The following is a 19,329-nucleotide window of genomic DNA, read 5'->3' as shown; positions in this document are numbered from 1 at the left end:
ATCTTGTGCCCAAGTGGCAGGTCTGTAGTATTGTATGATTCTTTCAGGGGGCCATTCATTATCTTTTTAATCACCTATGGCTATGCTTCGTTTTTCGTGCAAAGCAGACTGGGAAGCCCAGAAGCTCACCTGTTTTTATGGGCAGTAAGAAGAAAGATGGCTTAATGGGGCCAATTACACAGCTATCTGTCCACTGATCAGGCAGCTTAGCATAAGCTCTGTGTCCACATATCCAGTATAACCCGGTGGGGGCCATCCAGTCCCGGTGGAATTCTGGGTGGGCCCAAACAATCTGCAACTTTGGAAATTTACTGAATGGATTTCTTTCTGTGTAATTGGAACTCCACCATGTAACTGTTTTTGTGGTACCATTATACTTGCCCAAGACAACTAAGCCGCCCTACAGGATGAGTGAATCCTTTTCCTTCTCTAGCTATGCAATACTGTCCAATAATTGAGACTTTTAGAACCCAAAAATTGTCAGGGTGGTTCTTTTGGGCTGGGAATTCATCAGGAACTGGGTCTGTAGGAATTAATTATTGGGCTTCCCATGGCCATTGATCTCCTGTTACGGTTCCTCCACAAACATAACTTGAGGTGACTTGCTGGGTGCGGTGGCTCACGCTTGTAATCCCAGCACTTTGGGAGGCCGAGGCGGGCGGATCACGAGGTCAGGAGATCGAGACCATCCTGGCTAACACAGTGAAACCCCGTCTCTACTAAAAATACAAAAAATTAGCCGGGCGAGGCAGCGGGTGCCTGTAGTCCCAGCTACTCGGAGAGGCTGAGGCAGGAGAATGGCGTGGACCCGGGAGGCGGAGCTTGCAGTGAGCCGAGATTGCGCCACTGCATTCCAGCCTGGGCGATAGAGCGAGACTCCGTCTCAAAAAAAAAACAAAAAAAAACAATAACTTGAGGTGACTTGTAGAGACTGGGCTACATGTTTGGCTAATTGCAAAAACAAAATTTTAGTGTTTCCTGGAATCTCAGGTACTAGCACATTTAGTTCATCATAGAAAGTCTGAAATATTGGTTGTGGAGAGCGTTTTTGAACGTCTACTTTTATTAGGATACTTACACTAGGATCTAGTCCTTTTCTATCAATGCATAATGTTACTTTTTTTTTTTTATTCCACTTTGGGTCTGAAGGGTTTGTGATGATCAATTCTAAAAGATTGTAGCTCCCACTCGTGCAGGAGGGGCTGACTTCCTTTTTGGAGCCAAACAGGATCTTTTTTATCTTCTTTTCAAGTAGCCCAAATGACACAAGAGCAGTATTTTTTTTTTTTTTTTTTTTTTTTGATACAGAGTCTCGCTGTCGCCCAGTCTGGAGTGCAGTGGCACGATCTCGGCTCTCTGCAGGTTCTGCCCCCCGGGGTTCACGCCATTCTCCTGCCTCAGCCTCCCAAGTAGCTGGGACTACAGGCACCCGCCACCTCACCCGGCTAATTTTTTTTTTGTATTTTTAGTAGAGACGGGGTTTCACTGTGTAAGCCAGGATGGTCTCAATCACCTGACCTCGTGATCTGCCTGCCTCGGCCTCCCAAAGTGCTGGGATTACAGGTGTGAGCCACCGCGCCCGGCCACAAGAGCAGTATTGACACATCTCACATAAATACGATTCTTGACAGATATACTTATTTTTTTTTACTGTGTAACTTTTTTTCCAATTTAGAGAACCACATCCTATTCCATGCTGCTTACTATTAATAGTGGCACAAGCCTCAAATTTTAAGGTTACATTTTTAGGGACCCCTCTTTCTTCTGTTCTAGCTATTACCTTACTTGTGTCACCTAGAAAAAGACCAGTCCTGTGATCATGGGAGGCTTAAAATGGGTCATAACATGCATCAGGTTGGTTATTTCCTGGGCTACATACCTTGGATAGAATAGCATTATACAACAAGTTTCTTTTAGAGTCCTGATACACTTATAATAACCATAAAATAATAGCAATCTTTTGTCCTCCCTCAGTGACTTGATGTATGTACTGGAAACAGTTCTCAGTCTGAGGAAGGTCAGTTGAAGTCATTACTGTACAAGTCCAAATTTTAAGGAAAATGAGTCCCGCAATGAGTTTCCTCATGCTTCGGCCATGTGTGGACCAGTCAGCTTCCGGGTGTGACTGGAGCAGGGCTTGTCGTCTTTTTCAGAGTCACTTTGCAGGGGTTGGTGAGGCTGCTCCCGTCCACGTACAGTTCCCAGTCTACTGATGTTTAAGGGTGGTCTCAGTGGTTGGGCCTGCTAGAATAAGCTGAGTCCAACACCTCTACACAGTTATGTTTAACTGAGCTCTCTGATACCAGGAGCAAGGTGGCAGGGTTTAGGGTGTTGCAAACTTCAATGGTTGTGTGGAGATTTTCACAGAGCAACTTTGGTATCTAGTTAGTCTAGAATTCATTAGCTAATGATGTCCTTTGGTATTTACTAAAGTCACCACAGCATGGGGGGACTTTATGTTTAGGTTTTGCCTAAGAGTTAACTTATCTACTTCTTGTGCTAACAGGGCCATTGCTGCCAGGGCCCTTGGACATGGGGGCCAGCCTTTGGAAACCCCGTCTAGTTGTTTTGAGAGATAGGCCACTGGCCTTGGCCAGGGCCTGATGGTCTGGGTTAAAACTCCAACTGCCATGTTTTCTCTTTCTGACACATAGAGTGTAAAGAGTTTTGTCAGGTCAGGTAGCCTCAGGGCTGGGGCCAACATGAGTTTTTCTTTTAAACTCATGAAAAGCTCGTTGCTGTTGGTTGTAATAGATGTAGTTTATCTAATCGACATTTTTATTAACCGTCATCTACTAAAATATTGACTTAAATCCTGTGACTATTTGATTTCTTTTTTTTTATTTTTTTTTTTGAGACGGAGTCTCGCTCTGTCACCCAGGCTGGAGTGCAGTGGCGTGATCTCGGCTCACTGCAAGCTCCGCCTCCCGGGGTCACACCATTCTCCTGCCTCAGCCTCTCCGAGTAGCTGGGACTACAGGCGCCCGCCACCACGCCCGGCTAATTTTTTTGTATTTTTAGTAGAGACGGGGTTTCACCGTGGTCTCGATCTCCTGACCTCGTGATCCGCCCGCCTCGGCCTCCCAAAGTGCTGGGATTACAAGCGTGAGCCACAGCGCCCGGCCGACTATTTGATTTCAAGCTTTAAATTGATCTGGTATTCCTTGCGGGGCTCCAGTTGCATCTAAATAGATGTGAGAGTCGAAAGACCCATAAGGGGCTTCTCTCTCTTTACGATGTCTTGTTTTTTTTTCTCCTCTGGTTGATGAAATGCCAGGGTGAAAGGGGTAGCCAAACAGACTAAAGCACAAGTACCACTCCAGTTATTCGGCAGAGTGCCCAGTAAAGGTCCACCCCAATACCACCACACATCCACTCAGGGATGAACAAGGGCTGACTGATTGATAAGCTCTCGAAAATTCTTAAGCTCATCACATCCCTTCAGGTCTCCAAGGAATGCTGTCTCCTCCCTGCCGTGAGAGACAAAAAGTGAACTTAGTGTTGGGAGACAGAAGCTGGATGGCCCTCGGGGGCTGACCCGCAGGGACTTCGGGATATAGCAGAGAGAGCTTCGCATGACTTACTGCTCCAGGCTGTAGAATCCTGGAAAAGAGCTACAGTGCAGCCCATGCCTGGTCGACTGGAGTACCACTTTAGTGGAAGGGGGACAGTCAGGGCCTCTGGCCTGCCATGTGCACAAGCATAACAATTGCTTTTGTTTAACGTGAGATGAAATATCTGATCCATTTCAACCAGGCATTTTGCATCTTGGTATGCTGTCTTAATTGCCAAAGTTTGTTTTAAGTCTTAAACTTCTATGATCCTCTAGTAAAATGAATGTTTCCTTTAGCACCTATTTTTTTTTTTTTTTTTTTTTTTTTTTTTTTTTTTTTTTGAGACGGAGTCTTGCTCTGTCACCCAGGCTGGAGTGCAGTGGCGCGATCTCGGCTCACTGCAAGCTCCGCCTCCCGGGTTCACGCCATTCTCCTGCCTCAGCCTCTCCGAGTAGCTGGGACTACAGGCGCCCGCCACCACGCCCGGCTAATTTTTTGTATTTTTGGTAGAGACGGGGTTTCACCGTGGTCTCGATCTCCTGACCTCGTGATCCGCCCGCCTCGGCCTCCCAAAGTGCTGGGATTACAAGCGTGAGCCACCGTGCCCGGCCTTTTAGCACCTATTTTTATTAGTTTTTATTTTTTTTATTTTTTATTATTTTTTATTATTATTATTTTTTTTTGAGATGGAGTCTTGCTCCATCGCCCAGGCTGGAGTGTAGTGGCAAGATCTCGGCTCACTGCAAGCTCCGCCTCCTGGGTTCACACCATTCTCCTGCCTCAGCCTCCCAAGTAGCTGGGACTACAGATGCCCGCCACCATGCCTGGCTAATTTTTTTGTATTTTTAGTAGAGACGAGGTTTCACCGGATTAGCCAGGATGGTCTCCATCTCTTGACCTCGTGATCCGCCTGCCTCGGCCTCCCAAAGTGCTGGGATTACAGACTTGAGCCACTGCGCCCGGCCTTTTATTAGTTTTTAGACCAAAGAAAGCTAAACACCATTTTATATTTAATAATGCTTCTTGTATGATTTTTATTTTTTTTTTTTTTTTTTTTTTTTTTTTTTTTTTTTTTTTTTTTTTTGAGACGGAGTCTTTCTCTGTCCCCCAGGCTGGAGTGCAGTGGCGCGATCTCGGCTCACCACAACCTCCACCTCCTGGGTTCACGCCATTCTCCTGCCTCAGCCTCCCGAGTAGCTGGGACCACAGGCGCCCGCCAACACGCCCGGCTAATTTTTTGTATTTTTTAGTAGAGATGGGGTTTCACTGTGTTAGCCAGGATGGTCTCGATCTCCTGACCTCGTGATCCACCCGCCTCGGCCTCCCAAAGTGCTGGGATTACAGGCTTGAGCCACCGCGCCCGGCTATTTTTTTTTTTTTTTATTTTTTATTTTTTTTTTTTTTTGAGACGGAGTCTTGCTCTGTCACCCAGGCTGGAGTGCAGTGGCACAATCTCGGCTCACTGCAAACTCTGCCTCCCGGGTTCATGCCATTCTCCTGCCTCAGCCTCTCCGAGTAGCTGGGACTACAGGCACCCGCCACCACGCCCGGCTAATTTTTTCTATTTTTAGTAGAGACGGGGTTTCACCGTGGTCTCGATCTCCTGACCTCGTGATCCGCCCGCCTCGGCCTCCCAAAGTGCTGGGATTACAAGCGTGAGCCACCGCGCCCGGCCTCTTGTATGATTTTTATACCAGATAAGCTAAATTTTACCTTTTTTTTTTATTTTTATTTTTTTTTATTTTTATTTTTTGAGACGGAGTCTCTCTGTGTCACCCAGGTTGGAGTGCAGTGGTGCGATCTCAGCTCACTGCAAGCTCCGCCTCCTGGGTTCACGCCATTCTCCTGCCTCAGCCTCTCCGAGTAGCTGGGACTACAGGCGCCCGCCACCACGCCCGGCTAATTTTTTTGTATTTTTAGTAGAGACGGAGTTTCACCGTGGTCTCGATCTCCTGACCTCGTGATCCGCCCGCCTCGGCCTCCCAAAGTGCTGGGATTACAAGCGTGAGCCACCGCGCCCGGCCAATTTTACCTTTATATTAGTGTGTTATTAATGTTAAACTTAATTTTAATAAAACCTTGTAGACATATTTATCCAATTTTTCATGTTTGACCATAAGGTAAGATTTTATAGACTCTTTTTAACCTTTTATAATTTTTGTTAAAGAGCAGGTTGATGCTTTAAGAAAAACCTGTTGCATTTTCACTTTAATGTCCAGTTCACAGAAAAACTGGATGATACCTTTTTAACTTTAGTTAATATGTTTACACACAGAATTTTCTTTACAATTTACTTTTTAAAATTTGCTTGAACTCTTAAAACAATAATTTTTTTAACCTTTTAATGTAGGTAAAAATCCACATTTTTATGCCCCTTTATAATTTTTTTTACCAAAGGTATATTTTACTTTTCTTATACACCTTGCACATAAACTGTTTTTTTGTTTTTTTTTTTTAATAGTACTCAGGGGCTGGGTGCGGTGACTCATGCCTGTAATCCCAGCACTTTGGGGCGCCGAGGTGGGCAGATCACGAGGTCAGGAGATCGAGACCATCCTGGCTAACACGGTGAAACCCCATCTCTACTTAAAATACAAAAAATTAGCCGGGCGTGGTGGCAGGCACCTGTAGTCCCAGCTACTCGGGGAGGCTGAGGCAGGAGAATGGCGTGAACCCGGGAGGCAGAGCTTGCAGTGAGCAGAGATTGCGCCATTGCACTCCAGCCTGGGCAACAAACCGAGACTCCGTCTCAAAAAAAAAAAAAAAAAAAAAAAAAAAAAAAAAAAAAAAAAAATAGTACTCAGGGCTTATTACTTTTTTTTTTTTTTTTTGAGACGGAGTCTCGCTCTGTCGCCCAGGCTGGAGTGCAGTGGCGCCAGCTCGGCTCACTGCAAGCTCCGCCTCCCGGGTTCATGCCATTCTCCTGCCTCAGCCTCTCCGAGTAGCTGGGACTACAGGCGCCCGCCACCACGCCCGGCTAATTTTTTTTTGTATTTTTAGTAGAGATGGGGTTTTACCGTGGTCTCGATCTCCTGACCTCATGATCCGCCTGCCTCGGCCTCCCAAAGTGCTGGGATTACAAGCGTGAGCCACTGCGCCCGGCCTGGCTTATTACTTTTAAATTATACAACATTTTTTGCATCAATTTTTTATAACATTTTTTCTTTTACAACTTTCGCCGACAATTCTTCAACATGTCTCAACTTTCTGCCTTATTACAAACTTTTTTTTTTTTAAACAACCAGTTAATTTATTTCAGGACAATAATTTACCATATAACACTCTTTTTACATAAATTCTGCCTCCCCCTTTTTTTTTCTTTTTTATTTATTTATTTATTTATTTTTTTTCTTTTTTAAAGCGAACTTTTTTTCTGGCTTTGGACTAGACCGTCTGAGGCCACAAGATTAGAAGTTACCATAATACATGTTACACTGTTAGCTTTTAGCAAACTTCACTTTTGTTGAAAACCTTGTAAGTTTGGGATTTCAATTATCCTTTGCTATTAATAAGACCTTCTTTAGTCTAAATTAACTTAGAATTGGTATAGATGGACTCCTTTTCTCTCTGCTGGTCTTTCCTTGCCTCTGCCAGCCGCTTATGCTGCTGTTCTCTTAACTACTGTGGGGGGGAAAGGGGTCTAAAACCAGCTGTAACTGTCTATGTACGGAAACTGGTCTGGGTGCCTTGGTTTACAGGTTACCTTGTGTCATACCTTTGAAACAAGGGACCCATCCAGGCTTCCTTCTGATGGCCAAACTACCTCTAATGCTGACAAGTCTATTTCACACAAAGTTCTAAGTTTTCCTGGTGTCACAGTAACACCATAATCTCCCTTTAATTCTTTTTTTTTTTTTTTTTTTTTTTTGAGATGGAGTCTTGCTCTGTCTCCCAGTCTGGAGTGCAGTGGCGTGATCTGGGCTCACTGCAAGCTCCGCCTCCTCGGTTCACGCCATTCTCCTGCCTCAGCCTCCCGAGTAGCTGGGACTACAGGCGCCCGCCAACACGCCCGGCTAATTTTCTGTATTTTTAGTAGAGACGGGGTTTCACCGTGTTAGCCAGGATGGTCTCGATCTCCTGACCTCGTGATCCGCCCGCCTCGGCCTCCCAAAGTGCTGGGATTACAGGCTTGAGCCACCACACCTGGCTTTTAATTCTTTCTTGAAAAAAATTTTTTTAACATAGTTCCTAGTGGGGTGGGCTTATTTGTGCCTGACCCATGCTTCTTCGAGACAAAACACCACGCTCACACCACACGCACACCACGAAACAAAAAACAGGTAAAAAGGGCACACACACATTTTTGCAGTTTACACAAAACCAAAATCAAAACCAAAATCAGAGTATCCAGAAATCCAAGCCAGGTCAAAACCAAAACCAAAGTATCACCCAATCTAAGTCAAGTCAAAACCAGAACAAAAGTGCCAATGCAGGCACGCCATGGGTGATCAGGCCACGGGTCTATTCAGGTGGAGTGGGGCAAGTTCCAAAGACTAGTCTTACCAAGTTTCAGATGTCTGGACTCCAAGCACCAGTTCCTTTCTGGTGTTCAGCCACGGTGTTAATCCTCTTCGGGGGCCTGCCACGCACTGCTCTGGCGAGGCATTCCACCGGGGCAATTTCCTACCCGGGAGTGCTCTTTGGATTGCGTCACTCAGGCTGGCCGGAGTCCCCTGCAGGGACGCTCCACAGGGCAGGCCTAAGCTACCTAAGGGGCTGCCTCCATCGTCTGTCAGTTACCTCACTTCCCAGTCAGGAAACCAAGAAATGTAGCAGGACGAGCTGCAGACAAAACCTCTCAGACACCGAGTTGTAGAAGGAAGGGCTTTATTCAGCTGGGAGCATCGGCAAGCTACTGCCTTAAAATCCGAGCTCCCCGAGTGCACAGTTTCTGTCCTTTTAAGGGCTCACAACACTAAAGATTTCACATGAAAGGGTCATGATTGATTTGAGCAAGCAGGTGGTACATGACGGGCTGCATGCACTGGTGGTCAGAGAGCAACAGAACAGGGCAGGGAGTTTCACAATGTTCTTCTATACAATGTCTGGAAAATATGAATAACAGCGGTTTCTAACTTGAGTTGATTTTTAACTACTGGGTTTAGGCCAGGCAGGCCTAGGCCTGGTTTCAGGCCTGGCACTGGGCTGCCTGTCTTTGGTTTTACTTCCTTGTTGTTTTTTCTTAAAACAGGTACTGAGTATAAAACAATATGAGAGGGTCTCTCTCTTCCCTCATTGCCACAGCTCATTCTTTGCTAGAGTGGGGAGAAGGCTGGAGCTGCAGGGTCAGTGGGCCCTCCTGGGAGCTGAGGGCCATCCCTGGTCCAGCCAAGGCCTGTGACTGCGGCTCAAGCCACATCCCCCACTTTCTCCCACCCTCTCCTCCAGAAGCCTCTCCCCTGATGTCCCCTCTAGACAGGCAGCCTCAGCCAGAGAGCCTGGAAATGGCTGGGGCGGTGGAGCCTGGAGCCTGCTGTCTGGCTCAGCCCGTGGGCTCTGTGCCCTCACACTCCTTCTGCCCCCCTCCAAGTTCTGGCAGCTCCTGGGGCAGGTGCCCCTCAGGCATCTGGGCCACCTTGGCCCACTGCGTCCGCAGGGTGGGGCTGGCCCCTCGGCTCAGCAGAAGCCCCACGGTAGGGCCATGCCCTCGCTCTGCAGCCAGGTGTAGGGGGGTCTTTCGGAGCCAGCCGGTAGCATCCACCTGGGCACCCCTGTCCAGGAGGCAGCCGGCAACCTCCACGTGGCCTTCCCGAGAAGCGTGGTGCAGGGGTGTGAGGCCCAGGGTGTCCCGCGCATCCACCTTAGCCCCCTGGGTGACCAGCAGCTGGACGGTGGGCAGGTGTCCCCCAGCAGCAGCCCTGTGCAGCGCGGAGCGGCCATGCCTGTCCCTAATGCCTGGGTCTGCCCCGTGGCCCAGCAGCACCTCAATGTCCTAGAAGAGGAGAGAAGAGTAGGGGCCGGCCTCAGCCCAGCAGGCGAAGGGCAGAGCCACCAGGCGTTTGCCCAGCCCAGGCCTCTTCTGTCCCCGCAGTGGCCTGACTCTCCTGACACCACTTCCTCATGTTGTAAGTGAGGCAGAACCCAAGGCTGGCCTGCTTGGAAACGTCCACTTTTCCCCCTAAGGTTCCTTAGAGCAAATCCAAGGATCTGCAGCCATCACCCTGCCTGCTGCCTGGGAACGGGGGTTCAGGCACAGGCCGGGCGCTGGCGGAGAGTCTGTTGCTGCCACCAGCATGAAGCTGAGCCCCGGGCCTCGGGTCCCGCCCTGGTCGCCACGGGACGGGGCTACACCGGAGAGGCACAGCCGGGGGCGCGCTCAGGGCCTTCGTGCCCGGACACCGTCCCCCAGCCCGGCTCCAGCTGCCCCCGGGGCAGGTCTCTGGGACTCCTGGCCCTGCGCACCCTCCCATCACTGCCGGGCGAAGGGCGGGACGTACCTGGGAGCGGCCTAGGGCGGCCGCCAGACCCAGCGCTGTGGCGCCCGCGCCATCCCGGGCGTCCACCCGCGCCCCGCGCGCCAGAAGGAAGCGCAGCGCCGCCCCGCGCCCCGCAGCGGCAGCCACGAGCAGGGCGCCGTCCAGGCCCGCGCCGCCGGCCGCCAGCAGCTCCAGCACGGCCAGCCGCCCGCCCGCGGCCGCCCAGTGCGCCGCCGTCCAGCCGCGCGCGTCCTCCGCCTCCGCCGCCGCGGGTCCCGGGCCCGGAGCCTCCAGCAGGCGCGCGGCCAGCAGCGTGTGGCCCAGGGCAGCGGCCCAGTGCAGCGGCGTGAGCCCCGTCCCGGAGCGCGCCGCTGCCGAGGCCCCGCGCTGCAGCAGCAGCTCGGCCACCCGCGAGTGCCCGTGCCAGGCGGCCTCGTGCAGCGCAGTGCGCCCCGCCCGGTCCACCGCGCCCACCGGGGCCCCTCGCTGCAGCAGGAGACGCACCAGGGGCGCGTGGCCCCGCAGCACGGCTAAGTGGAGCGGGGTCCGGCCTGCGTGGTCCCTGAGGAGGGGGCAAGGGCGTCGGCGCGGGGATGGACCACTGACCAGAACCCCGCCCTGCCCCACCCCGTCCTGCTGCCCACCCAGCGCTGGGACCCCCGTCCTACCCCATCCAGAGAAGGGACTCCTCCTCCCACCCAGTGCTGGGACCCCCATCCTGCCCCACCCAGAGAACGGACCCCTTCACCCCCTAGCCCAGGTGCACCTGTCCTCCACGCTGGCCCCTTGCCGCAGCAGCTGCATCACCAGGCCTGCAGGGCCCCTCCACACGGCCTGGAGCAGGTGCCCCCAGCCCTGGAAGACACTACGCCCCTCTGTCCTGGTTCCCAGGGCCTCTTCGGAGTCCAGCTCCATCCACCGCAGTTCCTGTTCCTCCTCCTCCTCCTCTCTGGGCTCAGGCCTCTGGGAGTCCATCTGGGGAAGCAGGGATCCTACATCCACCATGGAGGCCTCTGGCCTGCCCCCAGCCCAGTGTCCCAGGCCAACCTGGAGCCCCCCATTCCAGTTACCACTTAGCCTTCAGAGGGGCTTGGCTCCGTTACCCAAGGGAGCTGGCTCAGGAGCTTTCCGCTCTGGCTGGGGGTCCTCTGTAGACGGGTTCTGGCCGAGGCTCAGCCTGGTGACCCTCTTCACAAAATCCCTTCTGCAGGCTTTGGGGTGGAGCGTCTGCTGCTGAAAAGCTGAAAGGTGGCAGCTTCAGCCTTGCAGGGGATGGGAGAACACAGCTGGTCCCCTGGGCCAGGCTGAGGCCACCTGATGCTGTTTACTCAGCTACTTAGGAAGGCCCTGCCTTCGGGCACAGCCCCTGTCCAACATACTCCCTCCCCTGCTGGCTGCCAGGGCCCCAGCTCAGCTGCCCTCCTGGGGAACAAAGGCCAGGGCGGTTGGGGAGGACAAGCAGGAACATGCTTGTGGATGAAAGTTGCTCAGATGCCACCTCCCCCAGGAAGCACAGCCTTGGATGTGCCCCCGATGTGCCCCTGGAAGGCCTCACAGGTCTCTCCACGGGGCCCACCCTCGGGCAGCCCCCTCACCCACTCCTGTCCCTGCTGGCTAAGCCCACCCAGGGGTGGGTGCCAGCCCCTCCTCCTGATTCCAGGCTGGGGAGGAGGGCAGGGTGAGGTTCTGGCCTTCCTTTCTGTAAATGCTGGACAGGACAAAAGATTCACCAAGGACTCCAGGCAGGTGGCCTGGAGAAGAGGGTGGTGCTGGCATGGTAGGGATGAAAACCCTTTGGGGACTGGCTGGGGCAAGTCTGGAGCCAGGGAAGGGACAGATGCCTGGGCAGATGGGGGCGGGGGGCGGGGGGCGGTGGGGAGTGAGGGGAGAATCCCTGCTAGGGTGCATCGGCATCCGGAAAAGCAGCTCTGCCCCGGCAAGGCCTGGGGCATCGGGATCCTGGGGGCCTGGGGCAGCGTGGGTAGGGCTGGTGCTGAGGGCACTTCCTGTCTCCCAGTACATGGGGCCAGGCAGGAGAAGAGAGCGTGGCTTTTTGGGGTGGCTGCAGCAGCCTGGCCTCTCCAGTGGCTGCACGGGAAAGGTGATGGGGGCTGCCCATTCCCACCCCAGCCCCCTTCAGCCTCCCAGGTTCCCAAGGACAGAGTCTCCTGAGGGCCCTGGCCTGGCCTCCCCCACTCCCTAGAGGACCTGCCTCTCCAAGGGCCCAAAGGGTCTCCAGGCAAGGGACCAGGGACCCCATCCCACTGCCCTCCCAGCCACACAGACCCTGCCCCGCAAACCTCATCAGGCTACTCATCCATCACCTTCCCAGAGCCTGACCACAGATGGATCTGCGGCAATGTGCGTCTCTAACCCTGTTTTAGTTTGTTCTTAGCATTTATCACTATAGGAAAGTATCTATGTGTTTACTTTATTTAAATGTTTGTCTTCCTCTTCTAGAAGGGAAGCTCTGTAAGGCTGACCAGGAAAGAAGCGAGGAGCTCTGGGGGCTGGGTGGAAAGTCCCGTCCTAATCAGGGCCGGGGAGGCCACAGAAACTACCTCACGCCAGCTTCCCAGAGGTAGAAGCTAGAATGGACCTCCAGGAGGCCCCTCCCAAGACTCCCGTCTCCCAGGTTCCACCGTAGTTGGGGCAGCCACAGCTGCCTCTGCAATGCTTCTAGGACCCACACACAGTGGGGCACAGAGGGGCAGAGGCCGCAGCCCCTTTGCCGTGAATCCAAAGAACGTGGAATGGTTCTGCAGAAACATTCGAACCAGAGAGACTCCATCTTGAACAGGGGCTGGGTAAAATGAGGCCAAGACCGGCTGGGCCGCATTCCCTGAAGGTCAGGCATTCTTAGTCACAGGATGAGATCAGCACAAGATACAGATCACAAAGACCCCGCTGATAAACGGGATGCCGTGAAGAAGCTGGCCCCAAACCACCAAAACCTACAGCCAGTCCTCACTGCTCATTATGCGCTGATGATAATACATTAGCATGAGAGAGACACGCCCACCAGCACCAGGACAGTTTACAGTTGCCATGACAACGCCGGGACGTTACCCTAGATGGTCTAAAAGGGGGAGGAGCCCTCACTTCCGGGAATTGCCTGCCCCTTTCCCGGAAAAGTCCGGAATAATCCACACCATGTTTAGCACATATCAAGACACAATAATAAGAGTTCTTGGTGGAGCAGCCCAGGCCGCTGTTCGGCCTATGGGGCAGCCCTTCTCTTATTCCTTTACATTCCTATTAAAACTTGCTTTCACTTTACTCAGTGGACTCTCCCGAATTCTTCCTTGCGTGGGGTCCAAGAACCCTCTCTTGGGGTCTGGATCGGGACCTCCTTTTCCGGTGACAGTCCCTGGGACTTAGTAGCAGTTCAGCAGTGTTTGTTGAATGAATAAGCGAGGGACCTGGTTGGGGGGCACTTAGAAAGCAGAGGTTTTGCAACTTTTTTAACTTTTTGTTTGTATTTTTGAGATGGAGTCTCACTCTGTCACTCAGGCTGGAGTGCAGTGGCGTGATCTCAGCTCACTTGGAACCACGGTCTGCCAGGTTCAAGTGATTCTCCTGCCTCAGCCTCCCAATTAGCTGGGATTATAGGCAACCACCACCATGCCCGGATAATTTTTGTATTTTTAGTAAAGACAGGGTTTCACCAAGTTGGCCACGCTGGTCTCCTGACCTCAAGTAATCCGCCTTCCACAGTTTCCCAAAATGCTGGGATTACAGGCGCACACCACCATGCCTGGCTAATTTTTTTTTTTTTTTGAGTTGGATTCTCGCTCTGTCACCCAGGCTGGAGTGCAATGGTTTGATCTTGGCTTACTGCAACCTCTTCCTCCCAGGTTCAAACAATTCTCCTGTCTCAGCTTCCCGAGTAGCAGGTACTACAGGCACATGCCAACAGGCCCAGCTAAGTTTTGTAATTTTTTTTTTTTTTTTTATACACGAGGTTTCACCATACTGGTCAGGCTGGTCTCGAACTCCTAACCTCAGGGGATACACCCACCTCAGCCTCCCAAAGTGCTGGGATTACAGGTGTGAGCCACCGTGCCTGGCGCTGTAGGGACACTGCAGGGAGGCCTCTGCTGCCCTGCTAGACGTCACACGCCACGTGGTACCGCTCTCCTTCCTGTTCACACGTCTGAAGGAAGTAGGCAAGCTGGAGAGGCCTGGAACGTGTTGGAAGGGATGCAGCCCACTAGAAGGCCTCACAGGGAATGGCTCAGCTCACAGACACCTACTCCTGTCAATTAATTATGAAAATGGAGCTGGGCTGGGCGCGGTGGCTCACACCTGTAATCCCAGCACTTTGGGAGGCCAAGGCGGGCGGATAACGAGGTCAGGAGATCGAGACCATCCTGGCTAACACACTGAAACTCCGTCTCTACTAGAAATACAAAAAATTAGCCGGGCGAGATGGCGGGTGCCTGTGGTCCCAGCTACTCGGGAGGCTGAGGCAGGAAAAAGGCGTAAACCCCGGGGGGCGGAGCCTGCAGTGAGCCGAGATGGTGCCACTGCACTCCAGCCTGGGCGACAGTGAGACTGTCTCAAAAAAAAAAAAGAAAATGGAGCTGGAGGCTGGGTGCAGTGGCTCACATCTGTAATCCCAGCACTTTGGGAGGCCAAGGCAGGCGGATCACCTGACATTAGGAGTTCGAGACCATCCTGGCTAACACGGTGAAACCCCACCTCTACTAAAAATACCAAAATTAGCTGGGCGTGGTGGCGTGTGCCTGTAATCCCAGCTACTCAGGAGGCTGAGGCAGGAGGATCGCCTGAACCTGGAAAGTGGAGGTTGCAGTGAGCCAAGATCGTGCCATTGCACTCCAGCCTGGGCAACAAGAGCAAAAAATTCCTCCTCAAAAAAAAAAAAAAAAAAAGAAAGACAGAAAAAAGAAAAAAAAGAAAAGAAAACAAAATGGAGCTGGAACTGCTGATGTGCAATAAAGCCCTGGGAGACTGACAGACATCAGGGACTGTGCTGGGCGCAGGGGCTGATGCCTGTCATCCCAGCACTGTGGGAGGCCGAGGCAGGCAGATCACTTGAGGCCAGGAGTTCCAGACCAGCCTGGGCAACGTGACAAGATCCCATCTCTACAAAAAATACCAAAATTAGCTGGGCGTGGTGGTAGGTGCCTGTAGTCCCAGCTCTTTAAGAGGCTGAAGTGGGAGGACTGATTGAGTCCAAGAGGTCAAGGCTGCAGTAAGCCGTGATTGAACCACTGTACTGCAGCCTGGGTGACAGTGAGACCCTGTCTCAAAAAAAAGTCAGAGTTGGGAGTAACATTCGGAGAAACTGCTTGGGGTTTTGGATAGGAAAAGTTTTGCCCCTGACTAGAAATGATCGGTGGGGCGCAGTGGCTCATGCTTGCAATTCCAGCACTTTGGGAGGCCGAGGTGGGCGGATCACAAGGTCAAGAGATCGAGACCATCCTGGCTAACACAGCGAAACCCCCGTCTCTACTTTTTTTTTTTTTTTGAGACGGAGTCTCGCTCTCTCACCCAGGCTGGAGTGCAGTGGCGCGATCTCGGCTCACTGCAAGCTCCGCCTCCCGGGTTCACACCATTCTCCTGCCTCAGCCTCTCCGAGTAGCTGGGACTACAGGCGCCCGCCACCACGCCCGGCTAATTTTTTGTATTTTTAGTAGAGACAGGGTTTCACCGTGGTCTCGATCTCCTGACCTCATGATCCGCCTGCCTCGGCCTCCCAAAGTGCTGGGATTACAAGCGTGAGCCACCGCGCCCGGCCTCCGTCTCTACTTTAAAAAAAAAAAAAAAAAATTTGCTGGTCGTGGTGGTGAGTGCCTGTAGTCCCAGCTACTAGGGAAGCTGAGGCAGGAGAATCACTTGAACTAGGTATGCAGAGGTTGCAGTGAGCTGAAATCATGCCATTGCACTCCAGCCCTGGTGACAGAGTAAGACTGTCTCAAAAAAAAAAAAAAAAAAAAAAAAATGATGGAACACAGGTTCTTGTCCTGGAAAATCTGCCTTTCCTCTGCTCGAGATGGCTGGGTTCAGACGCAAGGGTGCCTGTGGTCCCTGGCAGCCTGCTGAGTGTCTGCCGAGTGCCTGCCCAGCCTGCTGAGTGCCTGCCGTGTATGGGCCCCACACCCTGCAGCTCACGCGCATCCCAGGTGTCCTCTCATCCACTCTGACATGCAGGCGGAGGACACCGACAAGATGTTCAGATGAGGGAGCAGCGGGGCTGGGGCTGGGACAGGGGTGGGGGCCTGGCCTCCAGGTGCCAGCTACTGATGGGGCCGCTGTCAGAGTCAAGCCCTTTGAAATGAGGTCTTTGTGTGCGGGAGCTGCAGCCCCGCCCGGGACAGGGAGGGAAGAGGCCCTGGTGGGAAGGGCCCTGCGAGGCCTGCCCAGAGCACCAGGAGCTGGCTGGGGCTGGAGACTGGCGCTGCTGGAGCTGCAGCTGCCTGGCAGAGGGGAAACTGAGGTGGGGTTGTGGCTCTGGGACAGACATCAGGGAAGTACCTCCCTAGCCAGGGTCCACAGTCTGGCTGGGGGATGTGGACTGGCTGCAACGTGGGGCGGGGTTAAAGGTCTTCTAGGGCGGCCCTGGGGAGCACCACTCTGCACTGAGCACCGCCCAGGCCGCAGGCCTGCAGCAGCAGGAGCATGAGTGAGCAGGGGAGGGAGACGGAGGAGGAGGAGGGGGGAGGTGGTGCTTCCGACACAGCACCCATGCTGCCCCGGGGACCTCTTGACCACCAGGCCTCAGCCCTGACGTGCCCAGGGTGGTCGGGGCCCCTGTTGCTGCCTGGCCGGCTGCTGGCCGGGCTCCTGCTGCACCTCCTGCTGCCCGCTGCAGCCTTCCTGCTGGTGCTACTGCCTGCGGCGGCCGTTGTCTACCTGGGATTCCTGTGCCACTCGAGGGTGAGCCTGTGCCCCGTGGGCGGGGGACTAGCTGGGGTCCTAGGGAGTGGGCATGCCCTGCGGCTGAAGGCACTGTGCCCCCTTCCAGAATTGCCCCTTGTCCTCAGAGACACTTGTGCCCCTCCCTGGCAGCCCCTTCTTCTCCCAAGCACCCCTACCAGCCACAGCCAAAGAAGGGCTTTTGTTTTTCACCCAAGGGACAGCTCTGTCCCCTCCCCGAGGCCTCTCGGCCTTGTACCAGGGGCTACCAGGGCCTGGACAGCTGGGTGGGGGTGGGGAGAGAACGGGGTTCCAGGAAAAGAAGATGAAAATGTTGTTCAAGTTTCACTAACCCACAGCCCCCAGCCCCTCCCCAAACACACACGGCCCCTCCCAGGCCCTCCTGCCAGCCCGGGGCTTCCCCACCTTCGGAGTGGGCTGTGGTCTGGTCTGTGGCCCGGGGTTTAGGCAGATGGCCCCGGGCCCCTTTCTGCTGGCATGGGGGCTGGCGCCAGCTGGTGATGGGAGGCCGCAGGAGGGCAGAAGCGGGCAGAACGCGGCAGTGGGCGCTTTTTCTGAGCCTCCCTCAAGGGACCCTGCTCAGCCCTTTACCTGCTGCGTCCTAGATCTCCCGTTCACCCCTCAGCACTGCCTGGCCCACAGCGGCCCGCCCTCTCCCCTCTCCCTGCCCTGCCTCTCCTTCGCCCAGGCCCTAATCCTTCATCCCTCCATCTCTCCGCTCCCTCTTCCCGCCCTGCTCAGCCCGCCACGGCCCCTCTATCGCCCCGCCCCTGATCTTTCATCTTCTCCATCGCCCACTCCTCTCTCCCGCGCTGCACCCCTCCATCTCCCTTTGCCGCGGCCCTGCATCCTTTCTTCCACCCAGCTGTCTCTCCCCTCCCCTCTCCACCCTGCTCCCGCCCACCGTCCGGCCCTCACCGCCCCCTCATCACCCTGACCCTCTTCTCCGCGCCTCCCCTTCCCCTCCATCACCCTGCCCTGGCCCCCTCCTCTCTCCCTCCCCTCCATCACCCTGCCCTGCTCCCCTCTTCTCTCCCTTCCCTCCATCATCTCGCCCTCTCCCCTCTCCACCCCTCCCCTTCCCCTCCATCACCCTGCCCTGCCCCCTCCCCACCCCCTCCCCTCCCTTCCCTTCACCCTGCCCTGCTCCCCTCTTGTCTCCCTTCCATCATCTCGCCCTCTTCCCTCTCCACCCCTCCCCTTCTCCTCCATCACCCTGCCCTGCCCCCCTCCTCTCTCCCTCCCCTCCATCACCCTGCCCTGCTCCCATCCCCTCCATCATCCAACCCCGCCCCCCTCCTCTGCCCCTCCCTCTCCCCGCCATCATCCCGCCCGCTCCCCTCTCCACCCCTCCCCCTCCCCTCCATCACCCTGCCCTGCCCCCCTCCTCTCTCCCTCCCCTCCATCACCCTGCCCTGCCCCCACCCCTCCCCCTCCCCTCCATCACCCTGCTCTGCTCCCCTCTTCTCTCCTTCCCCTCCATCACCCCGCCCCGCCCCCCACTGACGGCCCGCCTGGCCCCCAGGTCCACCCCGCTCCCGGTCCCCGGTGCCGCGCGCTGTTCTCGGATCGCGGCTCCGCGGCGCTCATCGTGTTCGGGCTTCTCTCGCTGCCGCCGCTGCTGGTGCTCGCCTCGGCCGTCCGCGCCCGCCTGGCCCGGCGCCTCCGCCCGCTGCTACCTCCGCCCGCTGGGACGCCCGGACCCCGCCGCCCCCCGGGGCGCCCCGACGGGGACGAGCAACTCTGCGCCTGGGTGTGACCCGGCGGCCGCTGCGAAACCTCGGGAGGCCTGCGAGCTCGCGCGCGACCCCATCGCGTGGCCCGGCCCGGAAAACTGAGCGTCGTCCCCGCTGCCCCTTCCTGGCTGGGCGCGCAGCGCTCCAGGCTACGACCCCGGCCTCCCCCGCCCGCAGTCCCGCCCCCGCCACGGAGGGCAGGGGAGGGGACGGGAAGAGAGGGCAGGGGAGGGGAGGGCAGGGCAGAGCCCGGCAGGCGGCCCTAAGGGGAGGGGCGCAGGCCCCAGCCCCAAGGCCTCCCGCGCCTGCCCAGGTCCCAGCTTCCAGCGTCCGGGGCTCTGGGGCTCCCAGGGGAGACGCCCACGCTTGGCCAAGCCCAGGGTTCCAGAAGCCCAGGGTGTGGGCAGCAGGGCTCAGCTTATGGCCAGGCTCGCACTCAGACATGCGCCGGCCTCGGTCGGCTGTCTCTGGATGACTCTAAGATCTCCTCGCTGACTTTGGTGTTCCTCAGTCTCACCAGCGCGTCCTAGCTGTGCTGAGCTCACACCCACCCTGTTTGGTGTAAGCCACAGGTCCACAACGTTCATCAGCTCCGGAAATCCCTCAACAGTTATGTCCAGTTTCACCACGAATTCCTTCTCTGTATCCTCACCGTTTTCTTTTACCCCCTCATCAAATTACTCTCTTCGGTCTTAAGTCTAATCTGCTGATTAACTCATT

General features: G+C 54.8%; 2 protein-coding genes and 1 long non-coding RNA gene across 8 annotated transcripts; 1 reads left to right on the top strand and 2 right to left on the bottom strand.

The window, feature by feature from the left end:
- Window positions 1–1,350: 1,350 nt before the first annotated feature.
- On the bottom strand, window positions 1,351–6,123 carry LOC134735657 (uncharacterized). The gene is made up of 3 exons (XR_010118984.1): window positions 5,587–6,123; window positions 4,175–5,267; window positions 1,351–3,853 (listed from the first exon to the last, which is right to left on the bottom strand). It is a non-coding gene; the product is annotated as an uncharacterized lncRNA (long non-coding RNA).
- A 2,241-nt stretch (window positions 6,124–8,364) lies between these two features.
- On the bottom strand, window positions 8,365–13,798 carry ANKRD65 (ankyrin repeat domain 65). 6 transcript variants are annotated; one of them, XM_055261915.2, is made up of 4 exons: window positions 11,041–13,798; window positions 10,737–10,945; window positions 9,992–10,532; window positions 8,365–9,486 (listed from the first exon to the last, which is right to left on the bottom strand). In XM_055261915.2, exons 2-4 carry the CDS (start codon window positions 10,943–10,945, stop codon window positions 9,037–9,039), a joined length of 1,200 nt encoding a protein of 399 aa, XP_055117890.1. In that variant the 5' UTR covers window positions 11,041–13,798; the 3' UTR covers window positions 8,365–9,036. The 6 variants fall into 6 exon arrangements, with proteins under 6 accessions (XP_055117890.1, XP_055117889.1, XP_055117888.1 ...); XM_055261914.2 differs by having other exon boundaries at window positions 11,074–13,797; XM_055261913.2 differs by having other exon boundaries at window positions 10,737–10,962; window positions 11,041–13,792.
- Window positions 13,799–16,615: 2,817 nt separating this feature from the next.
- On the top strand, window positions 16,616–18,632 carry TMEM88B (transmembrane protein 88B). The gene is made up of 2 exons (XM_055261693.1): window positions 16,616–16,873; window positions 18,399–18,632. Exons 1-2 carry the CDS (start codon window positions 16,616–16,618, stop codon window positions 18,630–18,632), a joined length of 492 nt encoding a protein of 163 aa, XP_055117668.1.
- The last annotated feature ends 697 nt before the right edge of the window (window positions 18,633–19,329 follow it).

The sequence above is a fragment of the Symphalangus syndactylus genome, chromosome 22 (genome assembly GCF_028878055.3).
Source record: "Symphalangus syndactylus isolate Jambi chromosome 22, NHGRI_mSymSyn1-v2.1_pri, whole genome shotgun sequence".
NCBI classification, from domain to species: Eukaryota; Metazoa; Chordata; class Mammalia; order Primates; family Hylobatidae; genus Symphalangus; species Symphalangus syndactylus.
The sequence above is the reverse complement of the archived record's forward strand: the minus strand, read 5'-3'. Positions and strand labels throughout refer to the sequence as shown.